The sequence below is a fragment of the Triturus cristatus genome, chromosome 9 (assembly GCF_964204655.1).
Source record: "Triturus cristatus chromosome 9, aTriCri1.1, whole genome shotgun sequence".
Taxonomy (NCBI): Eukaryota; Metazoa; Chordata; class Amphibia; order Caudata; family Salamandridae; genus Triturus; species Triturus cristatus.
Genome location: NC_140592.1, coordinates 35,557,176 through 35,574,675, shown reverse-complemented (window position 1 = coordinate 35,574,675; position 17,500 = coordinate 35,557,176). Strand labels below are relative to the sequence as shown.

The 17,500-nt window shown below is 45.1% G+C and overlaps 1 protein-coding gene across 9 annotated transcripts in view; it reads right to left on the bottom strand.

Moving 5' to 3' along the window:
* Nucleotides 1-17,500, bottom strand: part of USP19 (ubiquitin specific peptidase 19) — a 638,025-nt gene that overhangs the window by 152,371 nt on the left and 468,154 nt on the right. For all 9 annotated transcript variants that reach the window (XM_085624327.1, XM_085624331.1, XM_085624330.1 and 6 more), the window contains 2 exons: nucleotides 14,953-15,090; nucleotides 3,946-4,286 (listed from right to left, as the gene is read on the bottom strand). In XM_085624327.1, the coding sequence (XP_085480453.1) occupies nucleotides 3,946-4,286; nucleotides 14,953-15,090 (479 nt within the window). The remainder of the gene's footprint in view (nucleotides 1-3,945; nucleotides 4,287-14,952; nucleotides 15,091-17,500) is intronic.

Sequence of the window (17,500 nt, the reverse complement as noted above, 5' to 3'; positions counted from 1 at the left end):
GCCACTTGTTGCACCTGGAACGCCGATGGTTCTTTGGCGCCGATAGGTTCCGTAGAGGCAGGTGTGGACTTCTTCGAAGTCACCGGGTCATCGAGCCAAGGAGGGGTAGGAGCCGACGACGGCGTCGATGAATGTACCTTAGTCGCTGCCTTCGAGGTGGATAGCGATGCAGTGGCCATTTTCACCTTGATGGCTGGTGCAGATTGCTTCGGTGCCGGGGGCCTTGGCGCTTTGACGGTACCGATGGATTTCCTTTTCGGGTCGGCGCCGACATCGGCTGCAGCGAGTTCGGCACCGAAGTCCCGTTTGGTGCGGTTGGAGCCGACGGGTTTGGCTGGCGTCGAAGGTGTGGTGGTCCTCGAGCCGACTAGTGTCAGTTTCACTTTCGGTTTCTGTTGAACCGGTGCGATGATTGGTTTCGGTTTCGTGGTAGGGAAACCAGTCTTTTTAGGTAACAATGGCTCTTGCTGAATGTCCGTGGCCGGGCCAGAGGGCGGGGCCGAGGAACTGCGGGATTGGTCTTGGGTAAGGCCCGAAGGCGATCCCTCCTTCGGAGCCGTCGACTGACTCACTGGGATATCCTCCATTTGGACGGGTAGGCCTTGCTCCTCACCGGAGCTACCTTCTTCGGCCCCTAAGGCCTCATCGTAGTCTCCTACCTCATCGTCGGCTTCTTCCCTGTGAAAAAGCTCTTCATCGACATCTTCCGATCGGGAACCGTGTTCGGAAGTGGGGCTGGAGGGCATATTTTCCACGCTTTCGACATCTTCGTCCTCGGTGCTGAAGATGTTGGTCGGGGCCAGTGCCGCTTGCTGCGCTTCCAGTCGCGCGGCTCGTCGATTCCGTAGAGTCTTCTTGGATCGGAATCGGGCACAGGCCATGCATTTCGATTCGTCATGATCCGGTGAGAGGCATTTGTTACACACCGGGTGGACGTCGATATGGGGGTATTTGGCGTGGCAAACAGGACACCGCTTGAATGGGGTCCTCGATTCCATCGTCGAAGTTCGGTCGATGGTCGGATTTAATGGATCCGAAAAGTTGTTAAAATCGCGAAACTAGTCTGTAAACTGTCGATACCGATCGGGAACAGTACCGTCGAAAACTAAAGGCCTTTTGGCCTGAAACTAGATTTTCCTAACTTGAGTCAAGATAAGCACATCCGAACCCAATGGCGGAAAAAAACAATCTGAGGATGGAGAGGATGCCCATGCGCACTGTAGTCCAGGGGAGGAGTCACCTATCTCGGGATACTTCGAAGACTCTTCCAGGACAACAACGTGCAAACATCCGGACCCAACACTAGGCGGCGATCTATGCACAGATATGAATTCAGCAGCCCACATGCCTCGAACACTGGACTTACACCAGGTGTAGGAAGCTGGCCCTGTATATGGGACCCCACTAACTGTTTATACCGTGCACAGAGTCAAGAGATTCCCCAAACGTGTACAGGGCTCAAAGTACACCCAAAGTGCTCTATTAGTGGTATTGTGGGCAAGCAGCCTTAGGCCTAACACAGAGGAGTGTAAGATATTTATTGCACCACATTGACTAATAAGGGACACACGACTCAAAAAGGTGATCCACTCCAATTTTATAAAAATAAGCTTAAGTTTGAATTTTATTTTCAGACCAAAACCTTCGCAAAATGGCAAGCACGTTTTTCCGGGGAAATACTTTAGATTTTTTAAAAGTCGACTTAGTGCAATTTTTGAATAGTTCTTTGAAGCTGGAGACAGGTCAATAGGGCTGGGGCCAAGGCAGTAGTAGTTTTCAGGCTTCGTTGCACAACATCTTTTTTGTCCTTCTTCTTAGGTCGGGAGGGATCTGCTTTCAGTGTTCACCTAAATACTAACTTTAGAGGCGTATTAAGGAAGTGTCAGGCACCTTACCAGGAGGGGGCATAGTCCTAGCCCTGCTTGGAGGGGTCACCCCATCTTCAAAATGGTGGGGAGTGAAAGGTGTACTTCACCTCGCCTCCTTCACCTTAGGGGTGGAGTAGGCAGAGGTGGGCACGCCACCTATTCTTCCTAGGTTTTCCAGACGGTTTTCCTGCCCAAAGTAGGGGTGCAAACCAGGGGCTGCCATCTGCTAGCAGCAGAGGCTGGGGGTTGCATTACAAAGGTAGCAGGCCTTTCAAGTTTCTCTCTCGAGCAGCACCCCTTTCTCCTCCATCCTGGGGGAGGAGGGGTGACACCTCCGCCCAGGATGTGATTTGTTTTTGGTCCAAGAGCAGAGGCTCTCGAGCCAGGGGTCCAGAAACATGTCTGGAGGTGGCAGGTTGCCTAAAGCCAGTCTGTGCCCAAACCACGGTTGGTAGGTTTACAGTGGGCACCTCCGAGTACATGTTTTAATAAATCCCACATTGGGATAAATGTGAGTTTATTGAGAGGAGTTATTTGATACCAAACACTCCTTGGTTCAGAGAAGCCATCACTGTGCCGTGAAACTTGAGTTGTCTAGTTTCCAGCCCATGTACTCTCTGTGGCTTACTGGCACTTACAATATCTAAGAATGGACTTAAAATATTGCAGGGACATTTCTGCTCATGCATATATGCCCAAACCTGTGGAATAGAGCACCCTGCCTTAGGACTGAAGAGGGCCTGCTAGACGGGTGACTTATCTATAACCTAGGCAGTGCCAGTTAGCATGGCACACAGGCAGTGTGCCATGTCGACTTTGTTTTGTCTGCACCAGGCCAGGCATGCTGCAGTGGGAGACTGCATGGCCTAGGTGAGGGGTCCCTAGGAGACCCTCTTCAGTCCCAGTGCGCCCTAGGTACCCAGGTACCATTTACTAGGGACTTTCAGGGGACCCTAAGGGTTAATTGTGGAACAGTTTTAGGGAAAGAACATTGGTACTGGGAACCGGGACAGCAGGGACCCAGTACTCGCCAGTCAAAGTTGCACCAAAAGCCAGGCAAAACATGTGTGTGGGGGGGAAGGGGGGTACTTCATTAGAACCCCATTTTCTCAAACCAGGTCGGAGCTGGAGTACATTTACAACTGCTTTGGGTTCTTTTTCTCCCCAATTGCTCTACGGGGGGGCATGCAGATTACCGGTTAATCTTACACTGAATTTAAATCACAACAGAAATATTTGATATGATTATTGAAGGCTCCTCCAAAATGAAAGACCTAAACAGCTAGTTTGAAATAATATCAACACCATGTTTGGTATCTGAAAACTGCCCAGGCCAATCAGAAGACTTAGAATACTAGTATTAACAACTATTATTAAGTTAGAAGTTTAGTGAATGTTTTATGCAAGGATGTGAAGCAGATTAGATCAGCTGGCTTAACAGTCTGCCAGTGAGAGAAACTGCGGAGAGGTAAAGTGTGGCATGGGAAGTTTATGTTGACCTTGTGGTTTTATGAGAAGACTTGTACTGCCTATATCCGGATCAATGTTAACTGCTAATAACAGAATTTTACCTCGTTTAGTGCCTTTGGCTTGGGTTCATAGGAACAGGACACTTAAACAGTGTTTAATTGCCTAAGCAGAGATGAATAACACTTTGTTTTATTGGGCACAACACAATCCATTTACTCTAAAAATATACTCATCTTATTTATGGATACAGTAGGCACGTAAGGGGGCAGACTATAGGAAAGGCTACTTAAAAATATTGGCTGGCTTGAAGGATAATAATGCTAACAACACAATCAGTACTGTCTCACTATCTTTTTCCCCACAAAACAAATTTCACACTATACTCAGCAATTTAGCCTGTGTACACTGTTGGGGCTTCAAAATACTTTTCATTTTTATAGATCCCATACCTTCCTGCACCATTTTCAACCAACTGTATTCAGAGGAATTTAAATGGCCGTGAGGCTGTCGATATTCTTATTCAAGTGCTAATATATGCAACAAGTAGGTTAGTAAGATGGCATCTAATCATAAAAACATTAGAGAAATCATTATCAAGAGAATTTACCTTCCAATTTTACAGCTTTTTCATATGATGTCTCTTTTTCACAGCCAGAGTCGCGTGGTTGGGAGTTTTCAGAGAATCCAGAGTCAGCACTTAAAGAGGAATTGAGATCCGAAGGCGTCTTGCATCCCATTGGGCCACATTCCACAGACTCTGGATGATGTTCAGGGGTAGGCTGCAACATCGATGGGTCTGGTCTGTGCTGTAGGTCTTTATCTTCAGACGGAGTGCAACAGCTGCCTTTCGCTGACTTTTCCATTTTTTCTGGCGTTAAGGGACGACATATCTGCTCTGGCGACATCCTTCCAGCCTGGAAGGGAGGCTGGAAGACGCTTACAGAGTACCTTTAGAATTCAACAAATCAAAAGGGAGAGACAAGGCAAGGGACGAGGACATAGCGATGCAGGCAGTTGGGGGCAAGGAGAGAATAAGCAAGAGAAAGCAAAAGAGTAGAGTGTAAGAAACCAACAGGACGCAGAACATAGAATGAGACATGAAAGTATAAAATGGGAGGGCAAAGAAGAAAAGACAGGGGGAAAAAAACCAGACAAATTAATATTAAAATTCTAAACAATTTTATTAGATATATCAAATCAAATGTAAAGTTTGGCAAAAATACAAGTAACTCGAAATTTAATGAATACGTTCACTCAAACAATGATTTTGGTTCATGCCAGTCCAACATATCTTTGTAGGTTGGACTATTCAGATTAAGGAATTATAAAAACTATATCACATTGGAGCAGGTCATTCCCAGTATGTGTGTAGGGCCTTAGGTAATCAAATGCATCCCTTCAGCATCTCGCACAATCAGCATCAGCAGTTCTATTAACTGCTCCAAAAAAGGCATTGTTGACTTAAGAAGTATGGTGATTGCTAAATTTCTGAAACTTATTCTAAAGGCCTTACAGATGTGTGAGGCTTATGGTGGCAAATGGCAATAAATATACTCAAAATAATGTCAACATAGTGGTTACAAAGATGCACCTCTAATTACTATTTGGCAGTCAGCCATTCTATGTCGCACTATCATTCCCCAGTGCATTTAGAATGCAAATATCCTTCTGAAGTTAACAAAGTGAACAACTTTACCAAGTAGCATTCGAAAAACACAGCAAGCAATTTAGAGGGACGTGTACACTTAATCCTCAGTGTTTTAATGCGTGCAGCTTGCTGGGAACATGCTTCTCGAAATACATGCAGCATACCTTTACACGCTTTTCTTTAAAATTTCAAAAATACCTTGAGTCAGACATGCTAATCACTGGTTACAGTGATGAAATAAGGAGTGTATAAAAGTGTCTGACTGTACAAAACAGCTCCAATTTTAAGAACATCCTTTCCCATTAATCACCTACAGACCTCTTACATTATAACATTTTCGCTAACTCTTCCTGAAGGACCATTTTAGAAGAAATAAGTAGGACAGTGCAGATAAAGCAACACAATCAAAACTGTAACTACTAATCTTTTGCCTTTAAATGTCTAGATCGTAACAGAGCTGGCACTTAAACCAGCATCACCTCTTGGAAGGTGGATTAATGCGATATGCAGCAACTGGGTCTCCCAGAAGGATGTTGGAGAGACTTCAAAGGTTGAAAACACTGATGCTACATTGAGAGGAAACTCATAAATTTGCTTCTACCCTATACCAACTTCTTTGGCTTGATCAAGAGGTTGAGATCAAATTCAGAGTTGCCTTGTTAGTTTTCCCACCCCTTTCATCTAACTTTTGCATCTGCTTTAGAAATACAGCTGACAAGTGTATGAGTAGAGAAGTGGTGAACAAGACAAATAACAGCAGATAAAAGGCAAATGAACAAGTAGCATACTGATAAAGTACAGAAATGCACAAGTTACTTACTTGTGTAACAATACATTAGTTAGTGATAGATTCCTTACCTTAGAATATCCCCAGGCGTCAGACTGGATCCGGAAAGTTTTGTGTCAGTAGTACCCCTGCACGTTGGTAGGCGTCGTCGTGAGGCTCCGCGTACGTCGCTGGCGTCATAGCCGCCGAGATGATGTCGTCAGAGCAACTTAGACGCGCCCACGCGTCTAAGACGTCAGTTCTGAACACGACTTTTCCGCGCCAGGAACGCAGAGCCATGCCAGAGACTAGAACCCTGAAAGGGATGACCGGAACCCTAGAGAACAGTTCGCAGAACGGGGAGGATGGGCGGGCGGTAAGGAATCTGTCACTAACTAATCTCTCTTACAGATATATCGTTAAACAAGTGAGTAACTTATGCATCTGAAAGAGACACGTTAGTGATAGATTCCCTACCTTGGAATACATACCCAAGCAATATCAACCCCGGTGGTGGGCCTGCGAAGTGAGATTACACCAGAAAGTCACAGAGAACCGAACGGCCAAAGAAGCCGTCTCTCCGGACTTGACTGTCAAGGCAATAGTGCTTAGTGAAAGTATGCAGCGAGGCCCAAGTGGCTGCCTGACAGATGTCCTGCAGGGGGATACCGCGTCCCAACGCAGTAGTAGCTGCCGTCGCCCTGGTAGAATGTGCGCGCAGCTTTACACAGGTTCCTTTTTAGCCATAGAGTAACAGGCGTTAATGCACAGGACAGCCCAGCGGGAGATAGTCCGTTTGTGCACAGCCCAGCCTTTCGTGGCGCCCACGTAGCCAACAAAGAGCTGGTCATTCACCTGGAATGGTTGTGTGCGGCTGAGGTAGAATGAAAGCTCACGTTTTGAGTCCAGACAGTGGAGCCTCTCTTCCTCTCTGGAAGGGTGCGGAGGCGGAAAGAAAGTGGGCAGAGTGACAGTTAGCCCCAGATGAAAGGCAGTGACTCCTTTTGGTAAAAAGGAGGGACGCGGCCAAAGCACAACCTTGTCCGGATGAACCGCCAGGAAAGGAGGTTTGCATGAAAGAGCCTGGAGTTCACTTGCGCGCCTAGCGGAGGTGATAGCCACCAGGAAGACAGTTGTCAAAGTCAATATCCGTAAAGGACAGTTATGAAGAGGCTCAAAGGGAGCACACATTAAGTATGTGAGAACCAGGTGCACGTCCCAGTGAGGCATTACAAAAGGAATAGGAGGAAAAAGGTGAGTAATGCCATTGAAACATCTGTGGACAACAGTCTGAAAAAGGCTGAGAGAGCAGAGAGGTAGCCCTTAACAAAGCCCAGAGCACTGCTAGGCCAAAGAGAGAAGGAACAATAGGACCTCAGAAAGAGGGGCAGAAAGGGGGGGGTCCACAGCTTTCGCTGTGCACCATGTCACAAATTTGTTCCACCGGCAGGCGTATGGGACGGCTGGCTGCCAGAATCACATTACAAACTTCTGGAGGCAAGTCAAATGGAATCAACTGTCGCCGCTCAATCTCCACACAAGGAGGTGGAGGCTGGACAGGTTTGGGGTGGAGGACCGTCCTCTGTTGCTGTGACATAAGATCCTCCCGAAGAGGCAGTCGGATCGGAGGATCCACGCTCATACTGAGTAGCTTGGGATACCACACTCTTCAAGCCCAGTCCGGTGCCACAAGAAGAAGTTGGGCCCGGTCACGTCTGATCTTCAGTACTCTGGGTAGAAGTGGTATAGGCGGAAAGGCGTACAACAAACTGCCACTCCACTCGCGACGAAAAGCGTCTCCGAGCGACTGCGGCCTTGGAACATCCAACGCGCAGAACTGCTGACAGTGCGCGTTCTGTTTGGTGGCGAATAGATCTAACCAAGGTTCTCCCCATTGCTGAAAGAGACCTTGTGCCACCCTCTGAGTGAAGACGCCATTCGTGATCTATGATGCACCGGCGGCTGAGTTCGTCCGCCCCGGCGTGCACAGAACCTGCCAAGCGTTGAACCACCAGTAGAAAGGCGTGGCAGTCCAGCCACGTCCAGAGGTGCAGAACCTCCTGATGAACTGTATGAACGTCATCAAAGAAGCTAGGCGCCCTACCACTAGAGCGTGCTACGCCGCCAAGTGGAAACGTTTTGTTATCTATTGTCATAACACCATCCATCCCCCTAGATGTTTCCATTTAACACATCATAGGCTACTTACTCCACCTACAAATGTGCAATCTAGTCTATACGTCCATTCGACTACACCTCGCAGCCATAGCAGCTTACCTACAAAACAGGCAACATCTCTCACTCTTTAGAGTAGCTGCCATTAAAGCCTTCATGGAAGGCCTTAAAATAATAATTACCCCCAGAGTGCCACCCTCATCTGTGTGGAACCTAAATATCGTTCTCACCAGACTAATGGGACCTCCTTTTGAACCCCTACACAAATGTGAACTTCAATTCTTAACATGGAAAACCGCTTTTCTTGTAGACATCACTTCCCCCAGAAGGGTCAGTGAGATACAAGCATTTACTATTCAAGAACCTTTTCTACAAATGTACCATAATAAGGTGGTTCTCCGTACCAACCCAAAATTCCTCCCCAAAGTCATTTCACCCTTTCACCTAAACCAATCTGTAGAACTACCAGTATTCTTCTCGCAACCACAAATTGTTGCAGAAAGAGCTCTTCACACACTAGATGTCAAACGAGCCTTACTCTACTACATCGAGAGAACACAACCTTTCCGTAAGACCAAACAACCGTTAGTCTCTTTCTCTCCACCACACAAGGGCAACCCCATCTCCAAGTCGGGGATAGCTAGGTGGATTGTCAAATGTATTCAAATTTGCTACCGTAAAGCAAAACGAACGCTATCCGTTCCCCCTAAAGCCCATTCTACATGTAAAATAGGGGCTTCAATGGCTTTTCTAGGGAACATCCCATTAGATGATATCTGCAAAGCAGCTACATGGTCAACACTGCACACTTTCACCAAACACTATTGTGTAGATGTGCAAACTAAGCAACAAGCTAGTGTGGGCCAGGCTGTACTCAAAACATTATTTCAAACCACTGCAACAGATACGGGTGGTCGCCGCTAACGGTGGTTACTGCTATATAATCTATGCACAAGTGTGTAATCTGCAGCTCATATGCCTCGAACGGAATATGCTACTTACCAGTATGCATCTGTTCTTGGCATGTAGAGCTGCAGATCTACACACGCCCACCCGCCTCCCCGGCTACCTGTATCTGTTCCTGCTTATCTTATTTAGATAACACAAACATGGGCATCTTCACTGTTATTACTACGCTCCATCTTTCCCTGCTGGCGAAAAAAAATCTGAGGATGGAGCCGAAGCCCATGCGCAATACGATCCAAGGGAGGAGTCACTGAACTCGTGACTTCCAAAGACTTTCCAAGAGGAAAAACAAACTGCAAACATCCGGGCCCAACACCAGATGGCGATCTATGCACAAGTGTGTAGATCTGCAGCTCATATGCCTCAAACTTGAATTTACATGGACCTCATAAATTGAATTTATTAGTTGTGTTTATACTGAAAATATGACCTGGTTCCGGGCCTCGTGGGCCTAGGTTGGACACCCCGACTCTAAACAGACTATTGACCATAGCTGCACAGGTGCTTGTGAGCCTGGGTAAGCCGCGCTGATCCATGGAGAAAAACTGCAGCTGGAGTCTTTTGCCGATACACGAGCTTTGTACTTCGAAGTGAGCTGGGTTGAATGTGCAGAGGCGATAGAAGAAGAGGACTATAAACAGAGAAGCTCCATTCAGGCTGCCAAAGCGTGCATTAGAATTTAGACAATAGGGCCTAATGCAATCATGTAAAGACATTGAATTCTTGCATATTATCTACACTTGAAGCATTTGCTTTAACGTTTGCCAGTTGTCAACTGATTGGAGGCAATGTAGGAAACTAATCTGATTTTTCAGGTTATAATTTCATTTTTAAATTCATACAGAGAAAAGATATATCAATGAATAATTTGTTCCCAAGAACAAATATACTTAAAAGCAGAGGAGTCTCATAAAATCAATACAGTACCATCTATTACGAGATCACTATTCGTTTTCCAGCAAATGTAACCTCATGTGCAGCTATCTATTTTGCATGCTTTATTGCATGACCCTGAATGGCTGTCACTAATTGTCTGGCAGATGTTTTTTTAAGTTGTTTGTGAATTGCAAATAGCAATTTTTTCCACTGTAAAGGAAGAGGCCAGGGCACAAGGTAAGAAAATGACAAATCTTGCTGCTCCAGACTGCAGGCACGGCGGCGTCAGTCCTGGCCTCCAGACGGCAAAACCATCCTGTAGCAGCCAGAAAGTTCAGTTGATACCTTTGAGAGACAAGCAAGGCTGTAGTCCACCTCAATGGTGCTTTCGGTGCTCTGAGTTTGGTCAAATCATAACATACACATGGCTGTCCATGCCAACAATCTTTTTAAATCTGGAATATCTGCCTAGATAGGATGGGACCATGCCATAATCTCTGGACCACATTGTTCAAGCAGTGCAGAGATAGAAGTGTGACGAACAAAATAACTGTCGTCATTGTAGAGTACAACCCCTACCATATTCTGCATGTATATAAACCCCAGACACAACGGAGGTATGTCTGATCAGCCCTCCTTGAAGCAGATACTGAACCTAGTGCCAACCTCAAGACACTAACAAGTTGCTTACCTTCGGTAATGCTCTTTCTGATGGATACTTCTAAACGCAGATTATTCACCTTCTGAATATTCCCAAGGCATCACACTGATTCTGTAAACTTTAAAGCAATGCTTCTGCGCATCACTAGGTGGCACCATGGGACTCTGCGCTCGCTAGCCTCATGAAAGCACCACCCTAGTGCACAGATGTTAGATTTTTTTGTTTGACTCTTTCCGCGACCTCTGATGCGAAGCAGGACACAATCCTCACTACCACTGAGCAAATCTGTGCAGTAATTTATTCTGCTAAGGGCTATTCACTACTACAGATTCCTTACATGGACCACTTTTATAGCAAATATGAAAGAAGGCATGTCAAGTGTACAGCAAATCAGCACAGAAAATTTAGACTGCAATTCCAAATTACAAGTGCATTCTGGACTGCTCTTTTAAGAAACGTTTGGTGAAGGAATGCAGTGAAGAGCAAGAAGCTGCTTGACTAATGGGCTGGATCGAAGAAGCACAAGAGTTGAGTATCCACAACAAAGAGCATTAGGAAGGTAAGTGACTTGCTCTTCTGACGGATAATTCTGTTTGCAGAATCCTCACCTTTAGAATAGATATTGAAGTAGTACCTCCCAAGTAGGGTTTGTAGAGAATAAGCAGACTAAGAAATCCTCCAGGTCTGAATGGCAAGAAGGGGTCCAAGCTCTCATCACCAATTTGCCGAAAAAAATGTGCTATCAGGCGGTAGCACCAACAAATGCTTTAAGCTCAAAGCTCACTCACACGAGGAGCCTTAGTGATCACGATGAGGAAGAAAGTCTTTAAGGTCAGAAGACGCAACAATCAGATGCACATCGGCTCAAAGAGCATAAAAATGAGAAACATCAAGACCAGGTTAAGGTCCACTGTGGCATCACAAATAGTTTGGGAGACAATGTTTCACACTTTTAATAAACTGCATCACAACTGGTGAGCTGAACAAGAATTGTTGGTCCAGCAAGTACAAAAAGGCAGAAAGGACAGACAATCAACCTTTAATCATCCTCCGAGCAAGGCCTTGCTAGGACAAAACAAACAGACCATCTGACAATTTATCTTGAAAAGGGTCAGTCTTGCAGACTCCACAACAGGTCACAAATTTGACTGCATTTCCTAAAAAGTGTTCTTTCAGAATATCCAATGTGCAAAACCAACACTGTGTTCGACGGTGGCAAAATGATATCACCAGGGGTTCCCCCCCACCTGTGCCACTTCGAGATGCATGCACCATTCATCATTCGCCAGGTGCTGCTGGATGAGCTTGTCTGCTCTGACGTTCAAAGACACTGCCACGTGGTTCACCATTAGGGAGATAGATGCCTGGATGCTCCTGCCAACTTAAGAGGCAGGGAGCCCTCTTGGCATAGGTCAAAAAGCCTCAGAGCTGGACTGGTCCCAACAGGATGGGGCAATGGCTTCCCTTCTCTGCTCCTTAAATGTTCTCATGGTTTCCAGTTTTGTTTTATTTTTCAACCTGTTGTCTTCCTATTCTCTGTGATTCTTTGGAGCTCCTCCGTAGTGCTTCCAGACCAAAGGGTGGAAAAAAGAATCTGAAGATGACGACCACGAACAGGAACTGTAGGCGCACAGTCAGACATCACACAATAGATGTACTTACCACCAAAGGATGGCTGAAAACGCCCACCACAAAAAAAAAAAAAAAAAAAAAAAAATCAAAGGAACTGGCAAAATTCTGGACCCAACCACTAGATGGCGAAATAATGCATAGCATGTGAATCTAGAAAATAAATCGTGCTGCAAAACCCCAGTTACAATGTTCTTCCTTCACCCCTTCAGCGCGGCGCGGATTTCCGCACCACGCTGAAGGTTCCGTGCGCGGGCGGGGCCCTGACGGAGCGGTTCCGTCATGCGCACAGCGCGACCGTCGCGCATGACGGAACCGCTCCGTCACAAGCATGGAAAGGGTTAACTGATCAATTTCCTGGTCAGTTTAGGGTTGAAAGATCACTAAGCTTGTAGAAATTCTGCTCATCTGGATCCTTAGTCCTTTTTAGGTCTCACCTGACCCAGCGCATGCGCTGGTCTGGTGAGACTTTTTGTGAGGGCTTAAAAAAATGCAGCCATGGCCAGCCTAGAGCTACAGTACATGTGCGCGGGCGCGCGCTTACGAGCAGAGGCTTTCCTCCTCATGCTCATTAAGCGCATCGCTCGCCGCGTTTGATCGCGAACGCGATCACTTTCACGGCCGCGCGTTTACGATCGCGCGGCCAATGATTGGGTTTTTTTTTGCATCTTTTATATAGCGCAAACTCGACCCAAAGGTATTGAAGCGCTGTACGTTTATGTATGATGGCCATCTTGAGATGGGATCTTTTAGTTTCAAAAGAAACAGTCATTATTTCATGCATATGTTGCTATCTGTTATAACCTAAGAAACGTAGAATCAGCGGCCATGTCACGCGAGGGAGATCGCAGACGACCATTTCTAACAGAATGTGTGTGACACCTGAAATTATCTTTTTGCAGTCATTGTGGAAAGTGACAATACTACAAACAGTTGACATCCGTTTTGGAAGTGAATACCTTTTGCCATCAGTGGCTCCGGGTCCGAATTTAGTAGTTGTTTGAAGTAAAAATGTGTGTATTTTCACATGTTACTTATTCAGCACTCCCATCCATGCTGGACAAGCACAAACAATTCTACGACGCTGTGTAACTGTTGGATCACAAACTTTGCTTGAACTTGGTATCTGTCTGCAGCCACAGATCAGAAACAGAACTGTCAACTTTCGCAGGTTCTTCTTTAACTTAATTAGCCGTTTTAATGTGCACTTCTATGATACAAGCACATATCAACCCCCCGTTTTGCGCCTACCGTTCCCTTTTCAATCAACTGTTCAAAAACAGCTTCAAGGATCGAAAACAGTCCTAGAAAGTTAAGTGCAAACAAAACAAGCATTGGCATAGCCAATAGGTCTCGCCTTTGGGACCTCATAAGTGTTTAGCCATGCAACATGTTGTTGCACCAAGGATATTGTGCTGGATAACTAAACACTTATAAGGTCCCAAAGGCGAGACCTATTGGCTATGACAATTCTTGTTCCTCTTCTCTCTAATGTGCCCTTCAGAGATCTGTAAAAGCCATACAGTAGGGTGAATGGCAGAGTTAATACTATAAGAAAACAATCTTAAGTAAATGGATGCTTTCCTGTAAGCATACCTTTGTAGCATTCAGTGTCTAATTTGTGCTGCGGTTTGTCGGGCTGAGCTCCAGTATTTATTCACAACCTTAATTAACTAACTCCTGGTAGTAAACTACCATCAGACCAAGGTGACTTGCTGCTTTATTTAAAGATAAACTCAATTTATGTGCACATAGAATGATGCTTTCTTCCTTCTTCCGCGTAACATTCAATAAAGCATAATTAGTCTGCTTTGATTCGAATTTATGAGTGTTCGGGTAGGGATAAGGTTTCCACTATTTCAATCTTCTGTTGTATAAAACGTTGTAGATTCTGTGTTGGTTATTCACACACAACCTTTCCTGCAGCACATGTAAAGATTACTAGCAGAACATGAAAGGCTCAAAGGTACACACTGCGATACAAGTCAACCTTTCTATTGCTAGCCACGACTAGCCATCCAGCTGGTGGGATTTGCGCTGTTACCATGTGAATGGGAAGCGCTTGTGGCAGAAATGGGAGGTGCTCGCCTCCAAAAACACTTGTGTTCCAATATCTTACTCAAATACAGAGATATTCTACCGTTTATCAATATCCGGGTAAATCCCATGGTGAGGAACAATGCGCCTGGGAGTAGGGGAGTTTCACCAATTAAACGCATTCAGATTATCCCACAGCTGGTGTTCGTGCCAGAAAAGAGTCCACGTTAATGAGGTGAGGACCCGCAGAGTTTTGGCTCTGTTGGTATTCAGAACATTTGAAATGATTTCCTTCACATTTACACTTATGGCTACGTTTTAAGTGGTGCAAGAAATGATGGAAAGTGCATATAAATTACCCTGTTCCATTACAGGTGAAAAAGAAGGGAAACTCTGCAAAGAGAAAAAAGGCTTTCCATGTGAAATATTTACCAGTTGGTTTGAGAAAGAACTAGCAATTTCCTAACCATACGCATTTACATTGGTCAATATACACACTAGGAGTACAAAAACAGGGTACACAGTAAATGTTTATACATTTCCCCATAGGCATTGAGAACAACTTTCAAGACTTAACTACCCAAATCTCTTTCATTAGTAGGCATTACACCTGGGGTGTATAATGCCTGTGAACCAAACTTTATTCTCAAAATGTGGCCTAACAGCTAGAGCAGTCGACGTAGGATTTGGGGAACAGGATTGAGTCTCGGCAGGGACGCTCAACATCCTGTGATTCTGGGCAAATCACTTAATTGGTGCTCATGCAAAGCGCTCCGATACCTTCGAGCCTAGATAGCGCTATATAAAACAAAACAAAAAGCTGGAAGCAAACTTCATGAAAAATATTACTACTAACCGTGCATAACCCTCCAAGAGTTGAGTAAGGCGAGAATATGTTAGCCGAGATTCTGGAACGCTGATGAGGAAGGGGTAGCCAATATTTTCAGGACGACAAGAGGCTTTGTGATCAGGCCAATGAGTTTTCTGGCAGGTTCTGCAATAAAGCGGTCAAAGAACACAAGTTAATGCCTCCACATTCCAGATTAAACACCACAATAAAATACCAAATGAAGAGCCAATGCAAGCAGTTATTACACAAAGGCAAAGAAATAGATGACAATGGGCTCCCCTGACAGCTAATAATACACTGGAAACTGCACAGACCAAATGTATTCCTCACAACAGTGTACTGTGGGGAGAAAAGAACAAGTTACTTGCCATCAGAATTCCATTTACGGCTTCCACCTTTGAATTTCTCCAGGCATCAGACTGGATCAAGAAACTTGTTAGTAACTGCCACTGTGCACCAGTAGGCGATGCTCTGTACTGAGCAACTGCCTCTTCCCTCCTCTGAAGGGATGGTGCGGAGTCGCATGTAGGTGCCACTCTTGTGCACGGATATCAGTATACAACATAGGACTTTGTGCCCTAAGACAAAGAGCTTCAGTAACAGATTTAGAACTGCTGATAGTGTACAGACTCAAACATGGACCATTATTAACACCTAGAGGTCCCCTCCACAGAATGGGAAGGAGAGAGGGCAGTGAGGAATCTGCAGTTAGATAGAGTATCCACCAGAAGAATAATCTGGCACATGCATCAAGCTAGGATTTTGCGAGTCCTTAATTGCTAATATTAAGGATTCGCAATTAAGGACTCGCAAAATCCCATGCATGTAGGAATATCTATATTAATAGCGATTCCTACACATTCCTTATTTGCGACTCGCAAATAAGGAATAGCTTCCCATTCATTCCTATAGGCCTACAGGCTCACAGGAATGAATGGGAAATTGCAAGTGCAATTTGCGAGTACCAATAGGTACTCGCAAATTGCGCATGCAATTTCAGGGTGCAAGAGTGTCAAAAGGACACCCTGTTGCACCCCTGGAAATGACCTGTGCACATATGTTGCGCACACACATGCCCTAAGGCCATATGTGTGCGCAACATGAAACTTTGAAAAATGCAGAAAAGTGCATTTTTCAAAGGTTTTGCAAATTACCATGAAGTACTACTTCATGGTAATTTGCGCACACTATTAGCGAAATCGCTAATTTTTTTTACTTTAATGCATTGCATTTAAGGAATCTCAATTTGGGATTCCTTAAATGCAATCGCAATTTAAGTAATCGTAATTTAGAGATTACTCAAATTGCGATTTTTGCATTTGGGATGATGCATCCCAAATGAAAAAATACTGGTCGCAAAGGGGCAGCCGTTTGCGCCCGTTTTTTATTTTGATGCATGTGCCCACAAGTTACTTACTCTGTAAGCATCTGTTCTTGGCATGCAGTGCTGTAGATTCACATGTCATGTATACTCCTGCCATCTAGTGTTGGGTCTGGTTGTGTGCAAGTAGTTAATCTTCAAAGAAGTCCTTCGACTCACGAGGCAGAGTGACACCTCTCTTGGCGATAATGCAAATGAGCATCAACTCCATTGTTAGATTGTGTTCCCACAGGTGGGTGAGAATGGAGTGTAAAGTAAGTTTAAGTAAAGAGATGCCCATGCATATGAAAAGGCAAAGGAACTGCAACAGCCACAGGTGTCCAGGGAGGAGGGTGGGCATATGGAAATCTACGGCACTACATGCCAAGAACAGATGCTTACAGGATAAGTAGCATAATCCATTCGAGGAATGTGTGGCTGTAGATACACATGCTTTGCATAGACTGTATAGCAATGCCCTCCAAAGAGGTGGTTAACCTGTGGGAGTTGCAAGGGTTTGAAAGAGTGTACGTTGCACTGCCTGACCTAAATTAGCCCATATTTTGCCAGTAGAGTGCGCACGAGGAGGCGTAGGTAAAGCCCTTTTGGCTTTAACGTAAAATGTCTGAATGTTTTTAACTATTCACCTGGCAATACCGGATTTGGATATGGGCTTTCCTTTATGTGGGGTCGAAAAAGCAACAAATACCGGTTTCATTTTGCAGAAGTCTTTAGTTTTGTCAATGGAGTACAAAAAGGCTCTCTTAACAACTAATGTATGCAACTGAGTTTGGTTGCAAAAGAACACAGGTAACTCAATTGATTAAGGTCGAATTGAGAGACCACCTTTAGAAGGAATTTTGGGTTGTTGCAGAGGACAACTTTATCTCTGTGGAGCTGGAAGAAAGGCTCTTCCTAGGTTAGTGCCTGGAGCTCACTAACACGTCTGAGTGCAGTGATGGCAATTGAAAAAGTGATAAAAGTGACCTTCCAAGATAGAAATTGAAGGGAGCAGTTATGTAGTGGTTCAAATGGTGGACCCATAAGTCTTGTGAGAACAATGTTAAGATTCCAGGAAGGTGCAGGTAGAACCAGGGGTGGAATCATGCTCTTCAGACCTTCCATAAAGGCATTGATGACTGGTACTTTGATCAAACACAGGAGTTGTCGATTTGGCAGATAGTTAGCCACTGC